The sequence below is a fragment of the Eretmochelys imbricata genome, chromosome 7, assembly GCF_965152235.1.
Source record: "Eretmochelys imbricata isolate rEreImb1 chromosome 7, rEreImb1.hap1, whole genome shotgun sequence".
NCBI lineage: Eukaryota > Metazoa > Chordata > Testudines > Cheloniidae > Eretmochelys > Eretmochelys imbricata.
The window spans coordinates 111274060-111301871 of NC_135578.1; the positions used below are offsets into that span (position 1 = coordinate 111274060).

At 44.1% G+C, this 27812-nt stretch overlaps 1 protein-coding gene across 1 annotated transcript in view; it reads right to left on the minus strand.

Annotated features, from left to right (window-relative positions):
- Positions 1-7596: 7596 nt before the first annotated feature.
- The window catches only part of CCDC172 (coiled-coil domain containing 172), a 65158-nt gene continuing 44942 nt past the window's right edge, over positions 7597-27812 (minus strand). The window contains exon 10 of the mRNA XM_077822868.1: positions 7597-7776. Within this exon, the coding sequence (XP_077678994.1) occupies positions 7597-7776 (180 nt within the window). The remainder of the gene's footprint in view (positions 7777-27812) is intronic.

Below are 27812 nucleotides of genomic sequence, written 5' to 3' on the forward strand. Positions count from 1 at the left end.
CATTTCTGGGAAATCTTTGCAGTTCCTTAGCAACTATGGCCAGGCATTTTGACTTATTCGCACGTACTTGAGTTTGTACACAGCCAAATGAACAGACTACAAGGAGATGTGTGGGTCCCGACTGTCCCGACATGATCAGCGTTCCACGTTCGAAATGCTGGCGGGGAGAGGTACGATTCATTGCCCTCCTTTCCCCCGCCCCGCCAGCTAGTAGAATCTGGCTGTGTTGATAGATGGCGGGCGAACTATGTCAAAAGTCGCCTGTAAATGATATTTCGGCCTGGCTCCGATGTAGTATTTCATTTTTTGTGTGCGTGGTATTTCACCATGTGCGTGGGGCTTAGGATCTGTGTGCGTGTGCACACACACAGAGCTTAGAGGGAACAGTGGCAAGGGGCCGTGCCTGTGGATGGTCAACGTCAGCAAAATGTCTCGCGGCCCGCAATCACATTACCCTGATGGGCTGCATGTGGGCCGCAGGTTGCCCACCACTGGTCTAGATAATACTTAGTCCTGCCATGAGTGCAGGGGACTGGACTAGATGAGCTCTTGGGGTCCTTTCCAGTCCTATGACTCTATGATTGTCTTCGATTTCTCTGTAAAGCACCAGTTTCCTCCCAAATTTTGATTAAAATATACATTTTTGTCTAAAAGCTTCCATTTTGTTAAAAAGCCACATTTGGTTGAAAAAAAGAGTAGAGATGTGTAGCCCATAAAGCTAGCTTTAAGATTTGTTTTATTTAGCAGTAATGCAAGGAACCTACAGACATTGGCTTCAGCAGTTAGCATAAGGCTTGAGGCCTGTGAATTTTGGCACACATAAATGGCCCAGCAGTCACTTCTGAGTTTTGGGAAACTTGGAATAGTATTTCAAGGGGAAGTTTGTACATACAGAGATCAGGCAACCACAGAAATATGAGCTAAAACCGGTTTTTGGATATTTTAGAATAGGAACATCTGCAGATGTCTGATTTCAAGAGTGTAATGGCAACGAACTGACATAATGATGATAAGTTGAGATCATTAATATCCTAACCTATAGGAGAAGGGCACCCCAATATTAGTAGGGTGAGGAAACATAAATAAGGAAGAAGGGAGAAACCGTTACTGAATATACATTAGGCATAGTGGCATCAGCATATCATATTGTACAAGTTAAATCCCAGCCTGTGTGCAGGGAGAGAGGCCCTCTTTGTCTATGATCACATGATCACATAGGCTTAATACTATCGCGTGTGGTCGGTATTGTGGATTCATAAGATAGCAGTAGTTCCTGTGCTTTGTTAGGTTCTTCCCTCTTGCTGAAAAAATGTGCCACGTCCCATCTGATGAAGTAGCCTATGGTACCTGTTGTTCTTCCGATGCCTCTTTCCCTTCTCCTTGCTTCCCCCTCAGCATGTGTTCCAAGACTGCGGCCAATGAAATGGACATTGGCAGGACAGTATTCACGTTTGTTTGGTTGATGTATGAAAATGAAAAAAGAGCATAAATATGTTTGTGCTGGGCCAAGAGAGTGCCAGGGAGAGGACTGCGTTGGGAGCTAGATCTTCTGACCCAGCTCCCGGCAAATGTCTGTCATGTCTGTGCCACAAATGTGCAGTGTGTGAAAATGTTAGAATATATGTGGGACCTGTAAATTAGAGATACAAGCCTAGTACAATGGCCTGATGCTCAGGGCCCAATCCTGTGAGGTGATGTATGCCTTCCCCCATTATGGACTTTGTTATGACCAATTTACCCCCAACTCATGCTATATCATGACCCCCCCCAGTACTTCCATGTCTTCACCCTCCCCTGCACAAGCACGCTACCATCGTCTCTAAGGCACTGGCTAGCCTGCTTCCCACTCCTGGAGTCTGTGCAGGGACAGCAGAATGACCCTGGTTGCCCTCCCCAAGCCCCTCTTCCCCCAAGTCCCATCTCCATTCTTCAGGTCAGGGCTATGAGGCCTGGTGAGGAAGTTTGCGCTGTACCCAGCCTGTGAATAAAATAGGCCTTTATTGTACAGGGATGTCAGTCTGAGCCCTTCCACCAGCTCTGTTCATATGCACACTAAGTAACACCATGTAATTTAAAAGCAGTTAAAAAAATAGTGTGTGAGTCATGTTCCATACCTCTCACTCCTAGTGAAGGGCCTGTCAGCTTCATTTGTGTGAGGAAACACTGCCACCTAGTGGCTTTTTGGGTTAATTGTCCGCCTTTTTCATAGTTTGCCCTTAGGGTGTATGCTGCATGTTTTGTGGTGGTGTGACCCAGATTTGGCAAACACATGCTTAACTTTAATGGGACTCTCAGGCACTTAAAGTAAAGCCTGTATTTTATCTATTTGTAGGATTGGGGCCTGTGCGAGGTAGCCACGTTTATGTGGTTATCAGCTACTGCATTCAGCATTCCCCCTCTTTCTGACTGTGCCAAGTCTGATCTAAGGACACCATTGGTATTTTCTTAGACCCATCATGTGAAAAAGCTTTAGGGTCTGTAAAGAAAATAAAACCTGATGTAAACTCCACCACATGGACTGTATGTCAGTGGGTCAGCTCCACACAGCCTTGAATGGTGGCTAAATAAGATATTTTTACCTCAAGAAGGTCCACAAAATAGATCAGTTCAGCCCCCACAACACGGATATTGTTTGCTGCTTCAGTTTACAAGGCATTTGAGCCATCTCTCTAGTCTACAATAATGCAGTTCATGTCTTCCACTTGATACGTGAACTGTGGATATGAAAAAAAGAGGATGGAAGGAAATCAGCATGAGTTAAAAGTCAGGATTCAGGATATTAGAACTAAATAAGTAATGATTGAATTATATTGTGCTACGGCAGAGGGTCTCGTCTCAAGCACCGAGGGCTGGATTCTACAGCTATTATTTATGAAATTAGCATATGCTTGTGCAAAAAGCCCCATTGGCCTCAAATTCTGCTCACGTTACTAATGTGACCAATCATATTGAAATCCCTGGTCCAACTCGTGGGCACTGTACTGCAACTTTTCCACTGAAGAGTACCTCATTTTGCAAAAAGAAAAGGAGTACTTGTGGCACCTTAGAGACTAACCAATTTATTTGAGCATAAGCTTTCGTGAGCTACAGCTCACTTCATCGGAAGCTTTCGTGAGCTGTAGCTCACGAAAGCTTATGCTCAAATAAATTGGTTAGTTTCTAAGGTGCCACAAGTACTCCTTTTCTTTTTGCGAATACAGACTAGCATGGCTGTTACTCTGAAACCTCTCATTTTGCAAGTAATTCTATTGATCAGTGGGCTACACACAGAGTAAAATATACATACCACTGGTAAGGGGGACAGAATGAGTATGTGAGTAAGGTGAGCAGAATTTGGCCCCCGGTTATATATGCAAAAATTTTCCACATAATTATAAAGCAACTCAGCTAAGATTGTTTTTCAACATTATTTTTTATCCTATATGTTTCTAATAGCCCCTCAGAAGCTCAAATCTTTGTGTGTTTCTATTTAGAAAAGTGGCAGTATAATAATGACACAACTGCCTCATCAGCTTACTTGACTAATGAAGATAAACTTTGAGTACTTTTTTACTCCTGTTAGTGGAGTGAACACATCACAAAACAGTGAGGCAGGATGGTCCAGTAGTTAGGGCATGACACTTGGACTTGGGAGACCTAGGCTGAAATAGCTGCAGCACCACTGACTTCCTGTTTGACTCTGAGCAAGTCACTTAGCCTCTCTGTGCCTCCGTTGCCCTTCCCCCGCTGAGGATAATAGTGTGACAGGTTGGATCACAGAAACCCCCTTGAGGCTGCCAACTGATGTGCCAAGACTACTTCTGCCCCTGCCTTCCCTGCGAGCTTCGGACTCCAGAACCCTGGCTGGTTGTGCCAGACACGCTTGCTGGCTACAAACACAGACCCAGGTCTGAACCACGTCCCGCAAACTGCAGGCTTAACTGAAAGCAGCTTAAGAAGCGTTCCTGTTTCTAACACTCAGATGCCCAGCTCCCAATGGGGTCCAAACCCCAAATAAATCCGTTTTACTCTGTATAAAGCTTATACAGGATAAACTCATAAATTGTCCGCCCTCTAAAACACTGATAGAGAGATATGCACAGCTGTTTGCCCCCCCAGCCCCAGGGATTAAATAACCCCGAGTATATATTAATAAGTAAAAAGTGATTTTATTAAATACAAAAAGTAGGATTTAAGTGGTTCCAAGTAATAAGACAGAACAAAGTGAATTGCCAAACAAAATAAAATAAAACACGCAAGTCTATGCCTAATACAGCAAGAGAGCTGAATACAGATAAAATCTCACCCTCAGAGATGTTTCAATAAGCTTCTATCACAGACTGGACCCCTTCCTAGTCTGGGCACAATTCTTTCCCTTGGTACAGCCCTTGTTCCAGCTCAGGTGGTAGCTAGGGGATTTCTCATGATTGCCTCCCTTTATTCTGTTCCACCTCCTTATATATCTTTTGCACAAGGCGGAAATTTTTTGTCCATATCTGGGTTCCCACCCCACCTTCTAAATGGAAAAGCACCAGGTTTAAGATGGATTTCAGTACCAGGTGACATGGTCACATATCCCGTGATACCCCAAGCCTTCACTCCTGCCAGACTGACTCACAAGAAGGCCTGCAAGCAAACAGAGCCATCTACAGTCAATTGTCCTGGTTAGTGGGAGCCATCAAGATTCCAAACCACCATTAATGGCCCGCACTTTGCATAACTACAATAGGGCCTCAGAGTTATATTTCATATTTCTAGTTTCAGATACAAGAATTATACATACATGCAAATAGGATGTCCACTTTCAGTAGATTCTAAATTTTGTAAGATACCTTACAAGAGACCTTTTGCATGAAGCATATTCCAGTTACGTTATATTCACACTCATTAGCATATTTTCATAAAATCATGTAGAGTGCAACGTCACAAATAGTACTTCCCTTCTCACAGGTATGTTGCGAGGATGAATATATGAAAGACTCTGAGGAGCATACATGCAAAATTGTGGTGCACCCAGCATGGAGGGGTAGGACTCCAGGTTTTTTGGAGGTAGGCATGAGGCAGGCTCTGTCCCCTCAGGCAGAGCAGAAAATGTAGCAACCTGCCTGCATAGTTTTTCCTATTGTTGTTAGTTAATTGTTCCCGTTCTTAGTGAATTCCCCAAGGAGCGTAAAACAGGTGTAAAAGTTTTAAGGCTCTTTTACATTGTGAGAGTGGTGTAAAGGAGTCTTGCTGTAAATGACAGTAAGTGAATCCTCAGCTAGGAAGATCGATGTGCTTTCTCGCTTTTTTCCTGTGCCAGAATGGCACAATGGGGTTAAATTACAGCTCAGGATCTATTTTACTGACCCATTTAAAAATAGACTTTGAGGGCAAATCAAATGTTTATCAAACAGTCAATAAAACATCAGGACAGGCAGAACTAAGCACTTTCCAAGGTAGCCAGCCAGGATTGTAACTGGAACGCAGAGTATTGGTTACCAAGTATTTGTAACTTAACTTTCTTATGTATAGGAAATGCTAAATAATTCTTGACTTTTTTCTGTATTGTAGTTTAAATAAATTACTAATGTAATTGAAACTGGCGTGACTATATTGCGTTATTTTGACAAATAAAATGTGCAGAATTTTTAAATTTTTAGTGCAGAATTCCCCCAGGAGTAGCGTATAAAGAGCTTAATGAGAAAACAGAGCTGACCATGTTTTGAAGTCCGTACATTTTAGCTAGAAAATACATACCAAATATTTTAGAAAAGGAAAGCTGAAATTTCAAGTTGAAATGGTATGACTATGAGATAATATTCGTATTATACCCTGCATGTATCTATTATCTAGAGGTAGTCTAACTGATGGTATATCCATGTATCATGAAAGGAATTTTCCTATGTGTTCAGAAATTTGAAGCTTTGATAGTTGAGGGATTCGTAGCTGAAATTTCCTGTATTAAGAAAGAAAAGGAAAAAGAAAAAGATCTGTATATCTTACTGTGGCATGTATTTTTATGTGGAGGCAGTGTGGCCTAGTGAGTAGAGCATGGGACTGGGACTCAGGAGAGTTGGGGTTCTATTTCCAGCTCTGCCACTGGACTGCTGGGGGACCTTGGGCAAGTCACTTCCTCTCTCTGTTCCTTAGGTCTATGCATAAAAGTTAGCTACGTCGTTCAGGGCTGTGAAAAATTGCATTCTGTGTGTGACATAGGTAGGTCAACTTAGTGCCTACTGTAAACGCAGCTAAGTCAACAGAAAAATTCTTCCATTAACCTAGCTACTGCCTCTGGAGAGAGTGGATTTCCTGCAGTAACAGAAAAACACTTTCCGTCAGTACAGTGTCTACGGTAGAGTGGGGTAGCTGCAGCACGTGTAGTGTAGACATACCCTTAGTTTCCCCTTAGTTTTGAGATATACTGCCATATCAGAACTAGGTATTATCAAAGGAAATACCTTCAAGCTGATAGACTGACAGGCACCTGTTTCCCCCACTTTTTGTTTTGTTTTGTTTTTTTAGGAAAAATCAGAGAGACGAGGGGGGACCTGACTTTCTAACTCTATTTCTTTTTTATCTTAAAGACTCTCTAGACAACTGGAAAACTGCCAGTTATCACATCAGAGACCCTGGGTATCATTTGATTAGTTGAGAGGGGAAGCAATATTTTAATTAATTTTTTTTTAATTGTAGCTTGTTAAGGCTGATTAAACTCGAATACTTCTATAAACAGTTGTGAAAAAAGATGACTTGAAGTACTCAACACTTCCATGCCTTCAGCGAGGAGTTAAGAGAAGTCAGAGGATGTATCTGAGACCCTCACCAAGTCCTCCAGGGAAAACCAGACCTGGTAATCCTGAAGGGTTTTTAAGGTGACACACAACCAGGAAAAATAAAACTTTAAAAATCCCACTTTTTAAAAACTAACACTAATAAAAATCTCTTGAGCCTTTTTATTCATCATAAAAAAACAATAAAAAAGACACCCACCTCACTATTTTTTTCCATTGCCAGGTAACCATTAAATTACTTGAATTTCAATTTCTCTTTAACACAATTAGGATTGGCTTTCTTTGGTGAGTCATTTTTCTTCTGCCACCAACGTAGTCTCCGGTCCAGCAAATGCATCGCAAGTACACACTGTGCTGCAGATGGGCCCAAGCCAGAGCCCTCAACCCAAACACCTGCAACGTCTTGAGAAGGTCAGATGCGAATTTGGATACAAACTTCACCCAGTGCTGGCTGGTTCTTAAAATAATTGATGGGACTGAGACATCCTCCATCTCCTTTCTACCCTCCCAATGAGGACTCCTCACTTTCTCTCTCTCCCTGCCAGTGCAGCAAACCTCTTCCAGCTGTCCCTTTCTGCTTCCTCCTGTCTTCCGCTCCATTACTTCCTCTGATCATGCCTGGTCTCCTGTCACTGTAGTTGCCTCTGTTGCCTCCTTCCCTTTCCCACTGCATGTGGTTCCAGAAAGCTGGCCCAGCCACCTCTCACTATCTATCTGAGCAGGCTCTAGAGACACAGCCTACTCATACTTTCCCTGCCCAGCTGACCCTGCACAGGAGGAGCCAAAGTCACCTCCAAAGTCACCACCACTTTAAAAGAAGTCGATTAGAGAGATTTGCTTCTCTTTAGATCGGGGAGCTGAGAAGAGCTAAATCAGATTTGAAATGGTACATGAGTCCATTTCTAGAGAGAAGGGGTTCAGTTTTCTGTTGAATACTCTTAGCAACCACACTGAAGTCCCCACAGCGATTGCACTGGGAGTAAGACTGGGTCCCAAAGCATTCCGAATTGCTCCAGTGGTGTTCCTAAGAAAAATAAGAGTAATAGATAGAGCAGACTTCACGGCTCTATCACTCACACTCGCCACATCTGGGAGGAAAGGGGAAGGACCTGAGAATCTCTGCCATGCAGAGTGCACAGCACGGGGATTGCACTGGTTCCTCTGTTCCCCTATAGGCGAGGCAGGAGTTGCCCTTTATTGCAGACATGTTGACACAGAACAAGCCCATATCTTTTTCTGGTGTTAACAGTGCACTGACTAAACAAGGCGCTCCTAAGAAGAATAGCTTTGTTACTTTGATGCAGCAAACTCTTGACATCCACTTAGCCATTTCTAGATATTCCTGATACATGGCAGATCACTAAAGATGACAACACTATAACAATAAACTTCTTCAAAGCCTACTTTTAATTAACCAATTTGTACATCTTAGCAAATGGTGCCTGCAGCTCTGTATCTAGGGTAGGGGTGGGCAAACTTTTTGGGCTGAGGGCCACGTCTAGGTGGGGAAATTGTATGCAGGGCTGGGGCAGGGGGTTGGGGTGCGGTGTGCAGGAACGGGCTCAGGGCAAGGGATTGGGGCAGGGGAGGGGTGCGGGGTGTATGAGGGGCCTCAGGGAAGGGGGTTGGGGTGCAGGAGGGGTGCGGAGTGCAGGAGGGGGCTCAGGGCAGGGGTGCGGACTGCGGGAGGGAGCTCAGGGAAGGGGGTTGGGGTGCAGGAGGGGTGCAGAGTGCAGGAGGGGGCTCAGGGCAGGGGCGCGGACTGCGGAAGGGAGCTCAGGGCAGGGGGTTTGGGTGCAGGAGGGGTTCGGGCTCTGGCCAGGCGCCGCTTACCTAAAGCAGCTCCGGGGTGGCAGTGGTGCGCACCGGGGCCAGGGCAGGCTCCCTGCATGCCTGCCCTGGCCCCAGGCCGCGCCGCTCTGGGAAGCGGCCGGAACCATGTCCCTGCACGGCCCTTGCCACGCCTCCAGGTACCTCTTCCGAAGCTCCCATTGGCCGCGGTTCCCCGGTCCCGGCCAATGGGAGCCGCGGGGGGCGGTGCCTGAAGGCAAGGGCAACGCACGGAGCCCTCTGCCCCGCCCCCCCTCCCCGGGCCCCAGGGACGTGGTGCCGCTGCTTCTGAGGGCAGCGTGGGGCCTGTGGCTGGATCCAAAGCCCAGACGGGCCGGATCCAGCCTGCAGGCCGTAGTTTGCTCATCCCGATGTAGGGCATGTTACTAGAACTGGTATTTCTGGGGAACTTGGTTTACTGTCTGCTAAAAGCTAGTGAGCTATTTAGAAATGGTCTTCAAGTGCTGTCAGTGTACACAAGAATTAGGTTTGAACACTCCTCAAGAGACTGTAACCTGGTGGAGCTCTACCTTCCACATTTTTAGATGTTATTTCTTTAGAGATGACTAAGGTTTGGGTCTTTGGTCTAAGAGGAAGAGAAGCCAAATGGGAAATACATGTAGCCTATGGAACTCATAGTTACAAGTTTACTGTTGAGGCCAAGACCTTAGTAGGAAATTTATGTGAATAACAAGAATATCCAGAGTCATATTAGTGAGGAATTTAAAGAGAGTTTGGAAGGGATATAAACTTACATACTTCCGAGAATAAATCAACTTTTAACTCATGAGAGTTAGGAAGAAACCTCCCCTGCAAGCTAGTTATCCCAGAACTGCTTAGTGCAAGGTTTCTTGTATCTTTCTTTGAAGCAGCTAGTAGTGGCTACTGTCAGAGACAGGATACTGGACTTAATGGGCTTTGGGTATGATCCAGTATGGCAGCTCCTATGTTCCAACGACCTGACTGGGAAGGGTTTAGAATCTGATTGGCCCACATCTTAAATCAAATATCTGCTTTTATTAGCCAAAAGGCGTGAAGTGAATGTACTAGTGCCCAAAGCAATGCACAGCCTGGGGAAGTGGTGAACTCCTAAAAAAAAATAAAATAAAATAAAAAAAGTTGTAGTCTTTTCATTTCTATAGTTGTTTTAATATAGTAGCAATACAATGACCGTATGTGGGAGTTGCCATTTAAAAGTCACCATTTACCAACACTTATCGCTGTACCTGCAATCCTCCAACTGTTCTAACTAGAGGAAAATAATACAAATGATTGGAAACTATGATAACCAAGGTTAAATAATGAATTTTTAATTGTGGCAACTATGACTTGTATGTTGTTCAGAACTCTTGACAAGTGGCTGGTATAGTAGATTGTATGCTCTAGAAACACATTTGGGATAAGAATGAAATTTGAATATTGAAATGTAAATAGGGTGTATGTTGAGACCTGACATTGTTTAGTGATATTCAAAGGAGTCATTCCATTGACTTCAATGAGCTTTTTGATCATGCCCTTAGATACTTGTAAAATGTAGTGCTTATATAGCTCAGAATGCTTTATTAACAAAGATTCACACCTGCGTGTACTCTTTGGTATGTCAGGATTACTTACTGAAGAAAACTATGACCCAAATATTTAAGGTAAATGTCTGGTTTATATTCCTGCATCAACCATTTTGCAGGAGCAATGCGGGTTTGCACAAAACTGTGTGCACACTTTAAAAAAAAATTGACCTACCTCCTTTACTGAGCCACAAAACCTGCTTTGCATTAAATTCCAGCGTAACAGGAGTAAATATAGATAACCATAGATGGCCACTCTGCCTATTGGCCTAGATGAAAAGTCAATCAAATGTCATTAATGGGCCATACACCATAACTCAAAAAGGCTAGATCAAACAGGATTATGGATTAAGGCCAGGCTATTAAGCACCACACAAATTAGCCTGGAATTTAGCATTAGTGACATTGCTAAATAGCATACCAGGAGTAGGAGAGAGACATTTACTCTATTAAAGAAGCTGTAATGGAGGGAAAAGGAGCAGACAGATGGTGCTTGTCAAATTCCAATATCAGGTCCCAATCCTGCAATGGCTGCTGGGCAGGCTGATCCCAGCATCCCCACAGAATTCCAGTGAAGACAGTGGAGCTCTGATGGGGGCCAAGGGACAATCCATATGGAGCTCATTGCAGGTTCAGAGCCTAAACGTGTCCTCCCTTATGCCCCTCCCCTGACACGAAATAACCAAGGCGTTGTCATGGCCCACATTATAGTTTCATGGATTTCAAGGCCAGAAGGGACCATTGTGATCATCTAGTCTGACCTCCTGTATAACACAAACCACAGACCTTCCCCAAAATAATTCCTAGAGCAAGGTTTTTAGAAAAATTTCCAATCTTGATTTAAAAATTGTCAGTGATGGAGAATCCATCACAACCCTAGGTAAATTGTTCCAATGGTTAATTGCTCTCACCATAAAAAATTTACACCTTACATCCTTGTCTGTATTTGTCTAGCTTCAACTTCCAACCATTGGATTGTGTTATATCTTTATGCTAGGTTGAAGAGCCCATTATTAAATATTTGTTCCCCATGATAGGTACTTATAGACGGTAATCAGGTACCTCGTAACCTTCTCTTTGTTAAGATAATTAGATTGAGCTTCTTGAGTCTGTCACCATAAGGCATGTTTCCTACTCCCTTAATCGTTCATACCTGACCGTATGTCCTTAAGTATCCCTAACACTAGTGGTGAGCTGGAGCCGGTTCGCACCGGTTCATGCGAACCGGTTGTTAAATTTTGAAGTTGTTAACCCTCTTCCCTGCAGGGGACGCTGAGGCTTTGACGGGCTCCGGCTGGGAAGTGATGTAATTCCTCCTCCGGCCACCAGGGGCGCTGCGCTGCGGGAGCCATGTGGGCTGCTGCCTGGCCCTGGGCATGAGCCCTGTTGCTGCTGCTGCTCCCCTGGCCCTGGGGCTCCCAATGCTGCTTGGTGGGTCTGGGCTGCGGCATCCTGCTCTCCCCGTGAGTACCCACCACCCTGCCCACAGCCAGCCCCTGCCGCACCCCCGGCACCCCCTGCCCGCACCAGCCCCTGTCTCCAGCCACCCCTGCACCCTCTGCCCGCAACCAGCCCCTGCCGCACCCCTGCCCTGCCTGCAGCCACCCCCCGTCTCCAGCCACCCCCGCATGCCCTGCCCTGCAGCCAGCCCGTGCCGCACCCCGTGCCTCCAGCCAGCCCCTGCCCTGTCTCCAGCAAGCCCCGCACCCCCTGCTCTTCCCCCAGCCAGCCCTGCACCCCCTGCCTCTCCCAGCTAGCCCTGCCCCACACCCCTGTCTGCAGCTGGCCCCATATCCACTGGTGCCCTGCAGTTCCCAGGGCAGTAACCCTGCACACCTGCTTCAATGAGGGGGGCAGGGAGCAGCTGGGACCCACACATGTGCACACCCTAGGGTGACCAGACAGCAAGTGTGAAAAATCAGGATGGGGGTGGGGGGGTTATAGGAGCCTATATAAGAAAAAGACCCCAAAATCAGGACTGTCCCTATAAAATTGGGACATCTGGTCACCCTAGCAAACCCCCAGGGAGTGGCGGGGATCCACACATGTGAAACGGAGCTCATTTCTAGTTCAGGCCCATCTTTTTAAAAAAAAACTTTAGGCAGGGTAAACATACATCCGTATTTTCCCGGACAGGTCAGGCTTTTTGGTTCTTAAATCGCCGTTCGGGAAAATACGGACGTATGGTAACCCTGTTGGTACAAAAAATACATACTGGGGCACATCCCTTAAATCAGAACTTTTTATAGGGAACCGGTTGTTAAGATTTTGGCAGCTCATCACTGCCTAGCACCCATACACTACTGCAGTTTACCAATGGACAGGCTGAAGCTATGTATTTTAGGTCCACCATCTTGGCATAGAATGTAGCCTCTTCAGGTGTCTGAAGCAAAATAGGGCCACAGCACATCCTCCACCCCTAGCCATGAATCAGATTGAGACTAACTCTGCAGTTGTTACCCTTCTTTTGGTTTCCCAACTGTGTGTGCGATTCCATGGGCTAGTGCCAACCCAAATCTCATTATTTTGGGAGTGTTCTATTTAAGACAACTAGAACTGGTTCAGACCAGCTTTTGTGGGGCACCACTCATGTAAACCCTAGTGAATAGTAATTAATTATTTTTAAAGAACCCAGAAGTGTGGTAGGAGCCCCACTGTACAAATAGAGTCAATGGCAGGTTGCTTGGTGGTATATCGTCTCCTTGAAGAACATTGCATTGAGCAAAACTCAAACTTCTGAAAACCAGAAAATGCACAGCTCAGGGTTGCCCATGCAGCTTTAATTTGGCCCTCTTTCAGAATTTCATATGGATTTTAGAGCACTTCAAAATTCAGCTCTTCTTATGCTCCTAAGTAACTTAGACACTTTGCAATGGAGGCTTAGGCTCTTAAGACACTTAAGTGCCTTTGAAAATTTTACCTATAATGACAATATCACAATCTTGTGTCCAAGATCTAAAGCAAAGGTTTATACTGTACAGTTATTCCTCTAATTCATTACTCGAGATATTACACCTCAAGCCTCATTGCAGGGAGCTTAACTCCTGTCGGCTTTTCTAAAAGTATATGAGATGAATTTTCAGTGAGTCCCTTACTGCTGGGTGGCAGTCAGTATGATTCCACAGTTCCCACTTCACCACAGAAAGCATCACAAGCCAAGATTACAGGTAAAGCGGTGGCCAGCCGGAGCATCTTCATTTATTAACAATTCAGTCAGAGGATTTACTAGAGCTGACAAGCATGAAATGAATTCTCCATAGTAGTTTATTAATGCCAGGAAAGCTTGCTCCACAGAAGCCAATAGAATTTGTCTGCTTACAGTATTAACCCCTGGTTTTCTGTTCTCTCATCACAGTCTTTCATTCTTATTCCCGCTTCCAAGTTCTACAGTTGTTTCTCTAATAATTTGGATGTCTTCCAAAAACAAAGGATCCCTTTTAGATTTTGCTATATCTGGTTCATAATGGATTGAAAACCATAGCCAGGATTACTGTGTGAGATAAAACAGGATTCCTGCCTCCCCAGCCAACCTGCTGATTTTAACAGCTCCACCTCTGGTGTGTTTTCCATTAACCCCTACAGCTGGTCAAAGCTTGGAGATCAAACATAAGATCTGTTGTGCCAGTGCATCTTTTGGAAAGTTGCTTCATGGTAAGAAGATTTTGGGGGGACAGAGGAAACACTACAAAGACACCCTGAAAGTATATCTTAAGAAGAGAGACCCCATGAATTGGGAAGAGACCCCATGAACTGGGAGTTGGCTGGCAATAGACTGCAATGGCATCACATCATACATCAAGCCTCAGTCCATTTTGAAGAGAATCGCCTTGCTCAAGAGGTGGAGAAATGGTAGAGGTGGAAGGAAAGTGTACAGCATCCCAGCCAGGAGTTGTGCTGTCTCCAAGCAACCACCTGTCACATAGATGGAAAAATCTGTAGAGCACGGATTGAACTCCTCCGCCATCTTAAGTCTCATTAGTGACTCTTTTCCCCCTGGCAGATATCATCCTCGTATCGAGGAATAACTGACGACGAGGACGAGAGACAATATGAAAGTTAGAAATACAGATTAGGGAACTGAAGAGTGTCACATGCAGAGGAGATTTTAAATCACCTCTGGAGAAATATTTTAAGGATGAGGGACACTTGTTATCTTAATCCAAATTTCAAGGTATAGGTGGTTGTATCTAGACGGCAAAAGGGAGATGAGATACATTTTTGAACCACCCATTGGGGTGAAGTCCTGATCCCATTGATGTCAATGGCAAAACTCCCATTTGCTTCAGTGGTACCAGGATTTCACCCTGGATCTTTACTCTGAATTCTGCCTTCTCTAAGGGAATGAAAGAAATGGTTACAGTAATAATGTTTTTTCCCAGTTGATTTATGACTGTTTTTACTTTTCTCAAGGGTCAGCTCTTGTATAATTGTTTAGCCTATAATTTTCGATAGCTAGTTATAAACAATTTTGAGAATAGATTATGAAATATTGTATGAGATGCATTTCGCAGATCAGTGGGCAAGGATAAGGCTATTTCAGGGTGAGGATAGAGATTCTAATCACACTCATTTTAGAAGACCTCATGGAAGACTGATGATATGAGGCAAATGAATTGTAATCATGAATGACAGATTTTATTATGTGGTCTTAGAATGACTTTATGAGATGAAAATGGAGGTTCTGCCTGCAGACCTTGGATATAATGTGTGTGACCTATTGACTTGGTTTGTTGAGCTTGTTGCTAATTTTAAAAAAAATTTGGATCAGTCCATATCATGACATAATAAGTTGTCATGCCTTTAGGAAGGGATTGTGTATATATTTTAATTACTTAGGTTCTTTCAAACAAGAGTAGTCATGTTATGTTACTTGTGTAACATTAGTTGAATAAGATGGCTGTATCATCTCTTTTTTACATCCTGATTAAAGTTTTTATCCAACTGTATATATGATGTATTTGGAAAAGAATAGTCTTAAGACCAGGAGTCAGAAGATCTAAGTTCTATTCTTGGCTCTTCACAGATTTCCTGTGTGACATTAACAAACCCACTTAATCTCTCCCTCTCTCTGTCTCCCTATCCTTAAAATGGGGACAACAATACTTGGGCCAGTTCCTTAGCTGGTGTAAATAGACATGGTGAAGTCAATGGATCTATGCTGATTTACACCAGCTGAGACTCTTACCTACTTAACTAGGAGTTTTTGATACTTTCATATAGTTAGGTGCATTTGGATTGGGTGGGTCTGTTTCTCCTTTTGATGACACCAATTTTGCACTGGTATAATTCCATTAACTTCAGGTGAGTGACTTCTGATTTACACTAGTATACTTGTATGTGTGTGTGGTTTTTTATACTCTTAACTTTTATGGTGGTTAAGGACTAGATAGTGTCTGGCCCTATGCACAAGGGGAGACAGGGTTCAACGAGCTTTTCCCGCATATGCCTGCATAGGGACCAGACACAAGCACAGCCTTCGTGCTCCCCAAACATATGGACTATTCCACATTAATGCTATTAGCAGCCCTGGCTTCCCCAGAGTGACAGGTTGAGAGCAGAGCACAATTGGCTGATGCTGGCCAGTGGAGCCCGCTATAGCCTAACTAAGGGTGGTAGAACTGCCACTCCAGTGCCTATGCTTTTACTATCCCTGAAAGTGCCAGGCCCTGGACATTTCTGGAAAGTCTATTAAATAAATGCGATCTGGGACATCAACAGGGTCAGACACAGGAGACAGTTAATGCTGACAGAAGATCCCAGAGACCGTTAGCTTTACAACACTCTGTATTGAGAAATGAATGTAATTTGTAACATCTTCCTGTAAATGAAGCTTGTATCAGCTCCAGAACACCATAAATTTATTTTGCAGACCAGCTCAGTCGTGTCTGGAACAACTCCAGGTTATGATTTTACTTCTGTCAAACCAAGCATTGCAATTTAAAATGAATGCCTTCGGGTTTAAACATTTTTGAATTCACTAATACTGCCATATTTGCGATTAGGAAGGAAGGGTCTATGAAGAACCAGGTGAAAATTCTTTAAATACAACACTGAAACAAAGGAGTTATTTTAAACTTAGCAGAATTATAATGACAGGATCAGAAAGCACAACGCTGTTTGAAATCTAAACCAGGTGGGCATGGAATGTTGCAATCAGCCTAGCAAGCAGTGGAAAGAATTACAATACTGATGATATCTACAAAGTATAACTGCATACTTGTGTAATATGAGTCCTATGCTGCTCCTCTTGAAGCCAAGTGGGAATTTTGCCATTGACTTCAAGTAGAACAGGATGTAGCACTGTATTTCTATATTGACTAACATCTGATTTACTTGTGCAAATTTGAGGGGTGTGGAGGTGACTGGAAAATAAATTCATTATTCAAAGGCGAATGCAATATTCCTTCCTATCTCTAAAAGCCTGTGTATCGGACCAGACTTAGAAAAATATGCATGCACGCCCTCAGGGACTCGTTCACCTGCACATCTACCAATGTGATATATGCCATCATGTGCCAGCAATGCCCCTCTGCCATGTACATTGGCCAAACTGGACAGTCTCTACGCAAAAGAATAAATGGACACAAATCTGACATCAGGAATCATAACATTCAAAAACCGGTAGGAGAACACTTCAGCCTCTCTGGCCACTCAGTAAAAGATTTAAGGGTAGCAATTTTGCAACAGAAAAGCTTCAAAAACAGACTCCAACGAGAAACTGCTGAACTTGAATTAATATGCAAACTAGATACCATTAACTTGGGTTTGAATAGAGACTGGGCGTGGCTGGGTCATTACACATATTGAATCTATTTCCTTAAATTAAATATCCTCACACCTTCTTGGCAACTGTCTAAATGGGCCATCTTGATTATCACTACAAAATTTTTTTTCTCCTGCTGATAATAGCTCATCTTAACTAATTATCCTCTCACAATTTGTATGGTAACTTCCAACTTACCTGTATGTGTGTGTGTGTATATATATACAATCTTACTATATGTTCCATTCTATGCATCTGATTAAGTGGGCTGTAGCCCACGAAAGCTTATGCTCTAATAAATTTGTTAGTCTCTAAGGTGCCACAAGTACTCCTGTTCTTTTTATCCTGATGCAGTAGCTTTCCATTTTTTTGTCCAAAAGGAAATACCTTTTAGAATATATTTTGCTGTCAGTTCAATTCAGAACATTTGAAATACACACACAAAAAATAAAACAAAACAAAAATATACACACACGAGCCTGGCTAATAAACATTTATAAATTAAATGTCATTGACATTATTGCCAAAATATTTCAGAATAGCACTATAGCAAATCTAAACCTTATCTCATTGATCTCCTACACTGCTCGCTAGATGAACTGTATGCTGAACGGAGGAGATTTAAGTTTATAGGGCTGAATTCTGGCCTAACGTAAACCCTGTGTAAGACACTTGGAGTCCATGGAGATGCATTTGTGCAGGTGACTGTGATTCTTAATATGTCTTGTAAGTATTATATGGAAAACAAACTATATCAGGGAAAAGTTTTGTATACAGCAATTGAATGGTCTGGCTCTTTCACCTTATTACTATTCAAACTAAGTCTCTGGTGGTGATGTAAAGATTGGTAAAGTCCAACATTTCATGTAAGGTCCCACAGGCCTAGAATCCAGGCCTGTAGAGCTGCAAGGCAGCTAGCATCTTCTGGCTGCTATCCAGCTGTAGCCAACTTGTGTCCTACTGCCATTGATCCGCTGGGGTCACAGACTATGGGAAGTCCCCCCTCAAGGGGTATGATAGGCACTAGTCTCGTGGTTCCTGATTGGCTGCCTGCCCTATATAAATGCAAGAAGCGTTCCAGGACATGTCCAGGCAACAGTGCAGGTTTCCTGTATATGCAGTGACCACTTCTGCTTCCTTTTCTGGAAGTCCTGGCTTTGACCTCAGCTTGATTTGTACTTTGCCTTGTGGCCCAGACCCTAAAACCTGACTCGGATTCTGACCCTTGGTATTGACCCTGGTCTGGAATCTGCCTCTGAACAGCTCCACTAATCCCAATCTCAGGTTTGACCCTGCCTTGACCTTTGGTCCAACTGCCCTTGTTAGGATCCTGACACTTAAATTGAACTGGGATTACTTGGGGTAACCGTACAGGAAAGGCAAAATGCTGCGTGAAGCAGGTCTGCAGATGAGATAAGCCCGTAGTAATTGAGAGGAAGCACCACAGGTGTGTGGCCTATTTCCCTCATGCTGCACCTGGATATCTCTGCGCCAGTAATACCGCTGACATCACGGGACCGATCTACTCCTCCTCCCCACTGCTTTTGACAATATGTCACTGCTGAGGCAACTTTCCAGGAAAACAACTACAAAGCTCTGTATTCTCCATAGGCAGAATAGACCACCTAATTGGGGAGTGATTAGTGACCGTCTATCAAGCATAGAGAACCAGTGTAGGGCAAGGACACATGGTCAGCGAGGCAGGCCTGCAGAATCCCCTGAGCCATTAGTGCAGCAGTCTGCAAACTGTGGGGCATGTGGAGGAATGTTCAGGGGTCTGCAGATGGTCCTAGGTGAGCCCCCACAGGGGGCGGGGAGGGAGTGCCATCCAGCCCTGCTCCGCTCCCAGTTCTGCTCTGGCTTGACCCCGCGGCTCTGCTCCTTGCTCAGCCTCGGCCCCCAGCCTTGTCCCTGGCCGTGGCTCTGCCCCTGGCTTTTTCCCCCAGATGCGGTCTGAGCCTCCGCCCCCTTACTCCAGTCTGCATCCCCACTCCTGGCCCTGGCTTCAGGGGACAGGGGTAGCAGGGATGGGGTAGAGGGGAGGAATGACTCTGAAAAGTTTGGCGACCACTGTATTAGTGACATCAGCAGGAGTCTGAGCCTGCCCCAGATCTGCTTTGCTGAGAGATTACAGGTAGAGCCTATATAATCTATTCCCCCATTCCTTGCCACTAGATATTTGATCCAGATATTCCAGTTGATTCCAGTGTGAGTTGGGTCTGGCCCTAGAAGACATGTAGTATGTGGCCAAGGAATTCAAAGGGGCTCTTGTTGCTGGTATGTTAGTAATACTCATTTATCTCTTTGAAAAAATTCCTTTTTACCCTACTGCAAAATTGAGTTCAAAGGAATTATTTTTGCCGGCCACCATTGCTTCTTAGAGTAATAATTTTCAATGTGCACTAAACCTATCAAGCAGGTAAAGTGGCATTTTTCCTAATCTGCTGTTTGCAGCAGAAAATAAAGCTGGCAAACAAGTTAAGTGCCTGTTTTGCATATTGCTGCTGCTGTAGTAAGTACAATGGCTTCACCACCATGAAGTTTTGAGTTTGTGCAAATTACACTCTTACATCCCCCCCGCCCCTCCTTATAAATGGTCTCTGCAACAGTTTTTGCATTGTGGTGAAATTTGATTGGACTCTCTCAAAGAGATTTTTTTTCTTACTAAGTTGAAAAAACACCTTGAAGATCAAAAAAAATTTAAATTACTTATACAGCGCCATGGGCATGCCTGACACTTCAACGGATTACAGATCTCTGCCCCACAGAGCTTAGCCATTATAATTCCTGATGCATGTGTGTGATTTATTTTTAATAGAGCAGAGGTTCTCAAACTGTGATCTGTGAGCTCCATTCAGGTGGTCTATAGATAGTTCCCTCTAAGGCGCATGCCTGGGCGGCCACGCACGAGAGAATGAAGGGCCACCCACCTAATTAGTGGAGCCACGCAGGCATGGCTCCATTAATTAGGTGCCTGGACCCTGGAGAAGACGCACATGTAAGGTGAGGTGGTAGCCTTGGGGGGAAATAGGGAGTAGGTGGCAGGGGGCAGTGGGGTAAGAATAGAGGGTGGGGGGAATTTGGGATGTGCAGAGCTGTGGTGGCCAGAGAAAGAGGCGACTTTCCCCACCTCCAGGGCTGCGGCTGCTGGGGAGAGACCCCCCTCCTTCCCAACCCCAGCTTGTGGGCTGCCACAGAGGGGGAAACCCCCCTTCTTCCAAGCTCCAACTCGGGGGTTGCCACGGAAAGGGACAGAGGGAAAGACCGGCCCTCTTTCCCAGCTCCAGCTTGGGGGCTGCTGCGGCGGGGGAGAGAGGGCACATCCATCGCATTAGAAAGGTAAGACTACTGATATTAAAATGTGAGTTGTGTGCTTTTATTTCTAGAACAAAAAAACCTTAATTTTTATTAACTTTTTTTATATAGCACTTTTAGCCAAAGCACTTTACAATAGTTAGCTAACGGTACAAAAGCATTTGGTGAGATCATTAAGCAGTCCGCTGAGACCCTCAGCAATTTTCAAGTGGTCCGCGGAAAAAAAAAGCTTGAGAGCCACTGACTTATATGAATTCACTTTGTGGTAGAGAACATCTTCCATGGGAGAATGATGTTTTAAAGGGCCAGGACTGTAAGCTCATGGATAACTATAATATAAGTAAACTTAATTGTTGAGATTTTCAAAGCAGTGTAGCGATCTAGACATGTATTGTCCATTAAAGTGGAAGATTACAATTAATGGAAGATATATGTCTGAATCCCCTAGACTGCTTTGAAAATCTCTACCAGTGTGCATTCAATTCACCAGGGCTAAATCTGGCCCCATGTGATGTGATCTTTAAATATATCTCATTTTATATTTTTATTTTTCCAGCTAAAATTGAATATTTTCAGAAAAAGACATGCATGGAATATTGGGTTTAAATATTTGTACTGGAGAGGCAGTTGAAGACAATTGGGTATTAAAAGGATTTAGACTAATCTCTGTTGGTTAAGGCAGTTTCCCTGGAAGCTGACTGGGGGGAGGGATAGCTCAGCAGTTTGAGCATTGGCCTGCTAAACCCAGGGTTGTGAGTTCAATCCTTGAGGGGGCCATTTAGTGATCAGGGCAAAAATTAGGGATTGGACCTGCTTTGAGCAGAGGGTTGGACTAGATGACCTCCTGAGGTCCCTTCCAACCCTGATATTCTATGACTGTTCCTACTGCAGTCAAATCTATTGTAAATGTGCTGTTTTGTTTGGTAACAGCATAAATGCTAAATGAGAATATCTGCATGTTGAAAAGTATTTGTTCTCAGTGGCTTTATCTGGCAGTGATATGATGTACTTTTTAAGGGTTAACTTTCGGGCATGAGAGAGATAAATGACAGTGGATATTCATGAATATCTTTCAGTGAGAATCTCCAAGATCTTCATGCTCATAGTTTTCTTTCTGACCTGTTAAATAAACGGGGAACAGATTAGCATAACTCTGCTCCGGCCCTGCGTACTTTTCTGACGAGGCTCATAGTGTTCTAGCCACTGCTGAGCTAATGATAGTAGCCTTGACCTGTTCACGCACTTCCTTCCCCAGCTGTCTCTGTGCCTTCTCCCACATCATTCCTAAGCACCGTCCTAAGGGGATCCATGACTTTACCCATTTCTATCATGACACCCGCAAAACATTTTTCGATTTTAATTTGTATTTTAAGTGCCACCACTCTGTGCCTTCTCTGAGGAACCATGTATTCTTACTGCTGTTACTCTTGTCCTTCCTCCTTCATTCCCACCCTGCAGTGTACTTGCCTCCCTTGGTGGCCTGAAATTAGACTGTAAACTCTTTAAAGCAGGTAGGTCATTTTATATGTCCTGTGAGGCACTAGCTCACTTTTGAGTGCTGCTGAATAACATTAATAACCTTGATTTACAGATTTTTTTATATGGGGAGTATTGCTATGTTTACCAGCCTTGTATTGCTTGTTTGCTGCACATTGGATAACAAGATTAGTTGCCCTCCCTTCACATGTGTGTGGGGTGGTATAGAGAAGTGGATCTCAACCAGGGGTCCAAGGCCCCCCGGGGGAGCTGCAAGCAGGTTTCAAGGAGGTTGCCAAGCAGAGCCAGCATTAGACTTGCTGGGGTCAAAAGCCAAAGCCCTGTTGCATGGGGTTGAAGCCTGGCCCCTGAGTGTCGTCACCTGCGGCTGAAGCTGAAGCCTGAGAAATGTAGCTTTGCGGGGGCCCCTGTGGCATGAGGCCCCAGCAATTGCTCTGCTTGCTACCCCCGAACACCGGCCCTGCCTTTTATATGCAGAAAACCAGTTACTGTGACACAGGTGGGCAGTGGAGTTTTTATAGCATAGTTGGGGGTGGGGCGTAAAGAAAAAGGTTAAGAACCCCTGGTATAGAGTATTTGCCTGATGGTTACCTGGAGCCCAAGCAGGTGTGCTTAATACTGACCATGAGACTGATGCAGATGATAAATCTCCTGGTAAGCATCCTCCTGAAGAAAGTGAATGTAAAATCCTTTGTGAGCAACATGTATCTTGACTTCCTTCATTAGCTGAATGTCCCCAGGATGCTTTCTGATGAGATACTATTGTCTTTTGTATAGTAGTAGGGAATGTAACACAGGCAAAGGGATTTAAAAAAACCTCGTTGTACAGCTTCATATTAAGCTGTTAAACTGTATGATTCATTTCACCACACCCTTTTAGAATTGTAGCGATACACCCTAGTACCACCTATGTGCATTGTAGAAAGGTGCATACATAACATAGTGTGGTGATGATTCCTGACAAGAACCAGTTCCCACGTCATCCTATCAGCAGACTTCCAGTACTATGATGAGTTTTCATAGCATTTGGAAATCACAGAGCAGCAGCCGACAAGTTTGTTCACATGTCATCCTTTTTACAGGTGACTCAGTATAGGTACTACTATAATACAAATAATTAACAATAATAATCACAGCTCTATCAATCACACCTAGCATTCAGTAGCATAGCTATGAATCTTGATAGCCTAGATGTTTACAGAATAAGTCATGGGTTTAACTACTGGAGGAGATGAAGAGGATGCTTCCTGCTGAACTTTATAGTAACCTCACAACTCAGGATTCCCCCCACTTCTGCTGCAGTGCCAGAATCCATGGCTACTGCAGACAAGCCAATGATTGCGGAATGGAGGAAGTAGTTAACAGGGAGAGGCAAATCTGTGCTATTTCACTGAGTCTCTAGACTCCCACAAGCCAATGGACTACTGAATTTGTTGGTAAATTAGAAATGGAGGAATCTGAGTTGCATGAGTGTCCTAATAACTTTAGCAGGTACTGGGAGCATTTGGGAGGCTCTCAGAGATACTGTGATGAAGTGAGACACATGAGTACCTAGACAGATGAATTAAACAACTAAAAGACAAAGGTTAATCAAACAAATAGGTGAAGTAAAAAAGGAGGCATAGTTTTAAAGGGTTCAAAACTGAGCTGAAGGGAAAAAAAAATCTTGGGCTGCATCCCATTGTCTATTTAGCTTTTTAGTATTTTGGGGCAGCGATATTTCTTCATGTATGGTCAGTGCTTAATAGACTTTGAGGCTTTATATAAATAATTACAGAGGAAATGCCAGTTTCCATCGCTCACATCCTCAGTACTCCATTGCAGTAACAGGGGCACACCTAGCCTCCAGCATTTACCTGATGACATTTTGCTTCCTTCACACGTGACTGCTGACTGCCCCGCAACCACTGACTTAATGGTCTTGCTCCAAGAGTGCTTGGCCACAACATTTCTTGTGATTTATTGTTACTAAAAATATTGGAGAGCCAACTGTCGTGCAGTTTGTAGTCATTCTACGGATACTGCATTGTGTTTGGCTGAGACGGGATTGCAGACGGATGCCACTCAACAGCCAGCAAAGCGTGGCACCTTCCAAAACGGAACAGAATGTGGTAGAAGTGTGTAGGCCAGAGGTGGGCAGACTGCGGCCTGCGGGCCATATCTGGCCTGTGGGACCCTCCTGCCTGGCCCTTGAGCTCCTGGGCGGGGAGGCTAGCCCCCAGCTCCTCCCCTGCTGCCCCCGCTCCCCTGCAGCCTCAGCTCGCCGTGCCGCCAGCGTTCTGGGTGGCGGGGCTGCAAGCTCCTGCCAGGCAGCGTGACTGCAAGAGCCGCCGGCCTGCCCCGGTGCTCTAGACTGCACGGTGGCATGGCTGGCTGAGGCCAGGTGCTGCGGCTGCCAGTTCTGGTGCTCTGAGCGGCATGGTAAGGGGGTGGAGAGCGGGGGGAGGAGGGTTGGATAAGGGGCAGGGGATCCCAGGAGAGGGTGGTCAGGGGACAGGGAGCAGGGGGTGGTTGGATGAGGCAGAGGTTTGGGGGGGCCTGTCAGGGGGCAGGGTTGTGGATAGGGGTTGGGGCAGTCAGGGGATTGGATAGGGGGTAGGGTCCCGGGGTGGTGGTTAGGGGCGGGGGAGGTCAGGGGACAAGGAGCAGGGGGGGTTGGATGGGTCAGGGGCTCTGAAGGGGGCAGTCGGGGGCGGGAAGTGGGAGGGGGCAGATAGGGGGCAGGGGCCAGGCTGTTTTGGGAGGCACAACCTTCCCTGCCCGGCCCTCCATACAGTTTCGGAACCCCGATGTAGCCCTCAGGCCAAAAAGTTTACCCACCCCTGCTGTAGGCCCTCTGGTTCACAACGGGAAGAGCCACAATTATGCCATGTGGGACTAGGGACAATCAAAGAAGATGAAACTTCCTGATTTCGGCATGATATGCCGATGTCATACCACCAAGCATCTCTGGCGAGGCGACAAGAAAATTTTATATATGGAAATGTGGTAATAACAATATAGCATGTGCTACCTGTTAAATTATGTCAGTATTTGCAGTATGTTATAGGAACAGACAATCATATACCAGCCATAGATACATGTAAATACCTACCTTTAAATTACATCCCAGCACATAGACCCAACGCTTTGCTTAGTATGTCATAAAACAGATCCATATAGGCCCCTATAAAAGCATTTATTAGACACTGTTAGAAGATGTGTGCCCATACAGAAAGCCTGCTGGATGATGATATATCAACTCACAGAATATCCTTACCGAACGTTGGGATCAATGAGCAATACATGGCAAACTGCTAGGCACAGTTGTGTAGGTCCTCTGAGCAAGGGAGTTGGGGCCAAACAGCTCATTTAAGACTTTTTCAGAACTGTTGGTTAGGTCTGATTTTCACTGTTATAGTCATGCCTCCAATGAGGTACATGTTTATACCACCACCTACCGTTGTATAAATTACATTGCAGATAGGATTATACAAAAATGTAAAATCTGTATTACTAATGGTTTCCTCTGAATGACTGAACTATAGCAGATATGCTTATTGCCAGTGTTGATACCTGTGTATTACTCTGACTATTGCCAGAAGCAATGTTTAGCATTTACAGGCAAGGTTTGATTAAGGTTAAAGAGGTGCAGATCCTGTAAAAATCTCTGGCCTTCAAAGTGAGCACTTCTTCCCAGTGATGAGAAACCTCTTTCCCATGACAACAATGGAAGTAAAGTTACTTTGGAACAGTTGAGTTTTGTGACACCATGCCTTTAAAAATAACATTGGGGGAAAGAAGTCAATATGGTTTGATGGTTCCATGATTTGTAGGTATTTAACTACAGGCTGCTCCATATGCCGCATTCTCCACTGACCCTAAGAATACTCCTGTTACGGTCTTCCAGCATTGCCTGCAGATTCTCTCACTCTACAGTCTGCGGGGTGAGAGTTGGAGATATCTACTCCCTTTTACCGACTAGAGATAAAATAATAGGACTATTTTAAGCTCTCAGACATCAAGGTAGAAGTAGATGTACTCAGCCATTGTAATACCAGCAGCACTGTCAGTCTGTCCCTTAGGAGTTGAGTGTCTGCTGTTTTAGGGAAGGGGATGAGATCAGAGGAGCAATTTCAGGACCTTTTGGGGACAAAGGCATCTACTGAATCTTCATGTGCAAAAAATCCAGAACTCTTCTGCCTGTTAAATACTCAAAATCTAATTACTGTGCAGCAGAATTACGCAAACCACCCACCTGTCCAGGCACGTGTTGAAGCAGTCTGGAAATAGTATTCACCATATCCTTGCCTGTGAACATATTAGAAATAGGTCGTCTTCCTATCATCCAGTATGTGTTTCTGCCAGAGATGAGGAAATTGGCAGCCTATGTGGATTAGGTCAATGTTATCAATTTCCTCTGTAAAGAGTGTAATTTGGCATATGATTGCTAATACTGTATTCTGGCTAGCAGACTGAAGGTCAGGTTTTCAATGAAGTTGGCATACAATTATTTATGCAAAATATCTTGCACACAGCCATTAAATTTTCACAGTCAAGTAACTGCATAAAAATGTGTCTAAATAACTGTTTGCACATACAGTTCTTGATCTGCATACACAATCTCACTAATTGCAAATATATACTAGATGTACAACCACAAATGCATTTTGTGCATACAATGGCATAAGCTTTCTGGAAATCACTGAATGTTTGTCACTATGAAAACTCAGTGATCTACTGCACATGACTGCTGTATTTTCTTCACTGCATAGAGTCTAGGCAGGCATATGTCATAAAGCTTCTTACTCCTCCCTTTAAAATCCACCATTTTCCCACTCTTGACTTTCCCCTCCCCTCTCTCTTTGGCTCCCTTTTGAGTTTCCCTCACCTCCTTCATCTATCTCTGGTCCCCCACATCCTCTCCTCCTAGGAGGATGTTAAAACAGCAGCTACTTAAATTAGACATTTTAAAATCAGCAGGTCAGTATGCAAGAGGTTTTTTTTATGAGTTTTTTATGAGTTTTTTATGCAAGAGTTTTAACATTGCTGGATGAAGAGCTCACTGGATCATTTATTTTGGTCCTCAGTAAGTCTGGGGAAGTTTGAGAAGACTGGAAAAAACCTTATGTTTTGCCAGTGTTTAAAAAGAGAAAACAGGAAGACTCAGGTAATTATAGGTCTGTCAGTCTGACATTGATCCTGGTGAAGATAATGGAGCAGCTGATACAGGCTCAATTGATGAAGACTTAAAGGAGTGGAATATAATTCATGCCAATCAACGTGGTTTTATGGAAAACAGATCCTGTCAAACTAACTTGATATCTCTTTTTGATGAGATTACATGTTTAGTTGATAAAGGTAATAATGTAATATACTGGGACATCTGTAAGGTACCATATGACATTTTGATTAAAAAACCAACAACCTAGAATGATACAAAATTTACATGGCATGCACTAAATGGATTAAAACCTAGCTAGCTGATAGGTTTCAAAATAAAATTGTAAATGGAGAATCCTCACTGAGAGGGTGTGTGTCTGCTGGGGTCCTGCAGGGATATGTTTTTTGGCCCTACAGTATTTAATATTTATCAGTGACCTGGAAAAACACATAACATCATCACTGATAAAGTTTGCAGACAACACACAAGTTGGGGGAGTGGTACATAATGAAGAGGATGGGTTCCTGATTCAGAGGGAGCTGGATCTTTTGATAAGCACAAGCAAACAGTATGTGTTTAATATGGCTAAATGTAAATGTATACTTCTAGAAACAAAGAATATTGGCCATACTGGGGACTCTCCTGAGAAGCAGTGTGTCTAAAAAAGATTTGGGGCTTGTGGTGGATAGTCAGCTGAACATGAGGTCGCAGACATGACAATATGGCCAAAGGGCTAATGTGATCCTTGGATGCATAAACAGGGGAATCTTGACTCGGAGTAGAGGTTATTTAATGAGACACCACTAAACCTGAAACATTTATTTACCCAGGTTTTCACACATTTCATGGGTTGTCTATATAACCAATATATCCCTTGCCTAATGCTACTATAAACTATATAAGTCTCCAGATGGAGACATTATACTACACCTATTACAGGATAAATC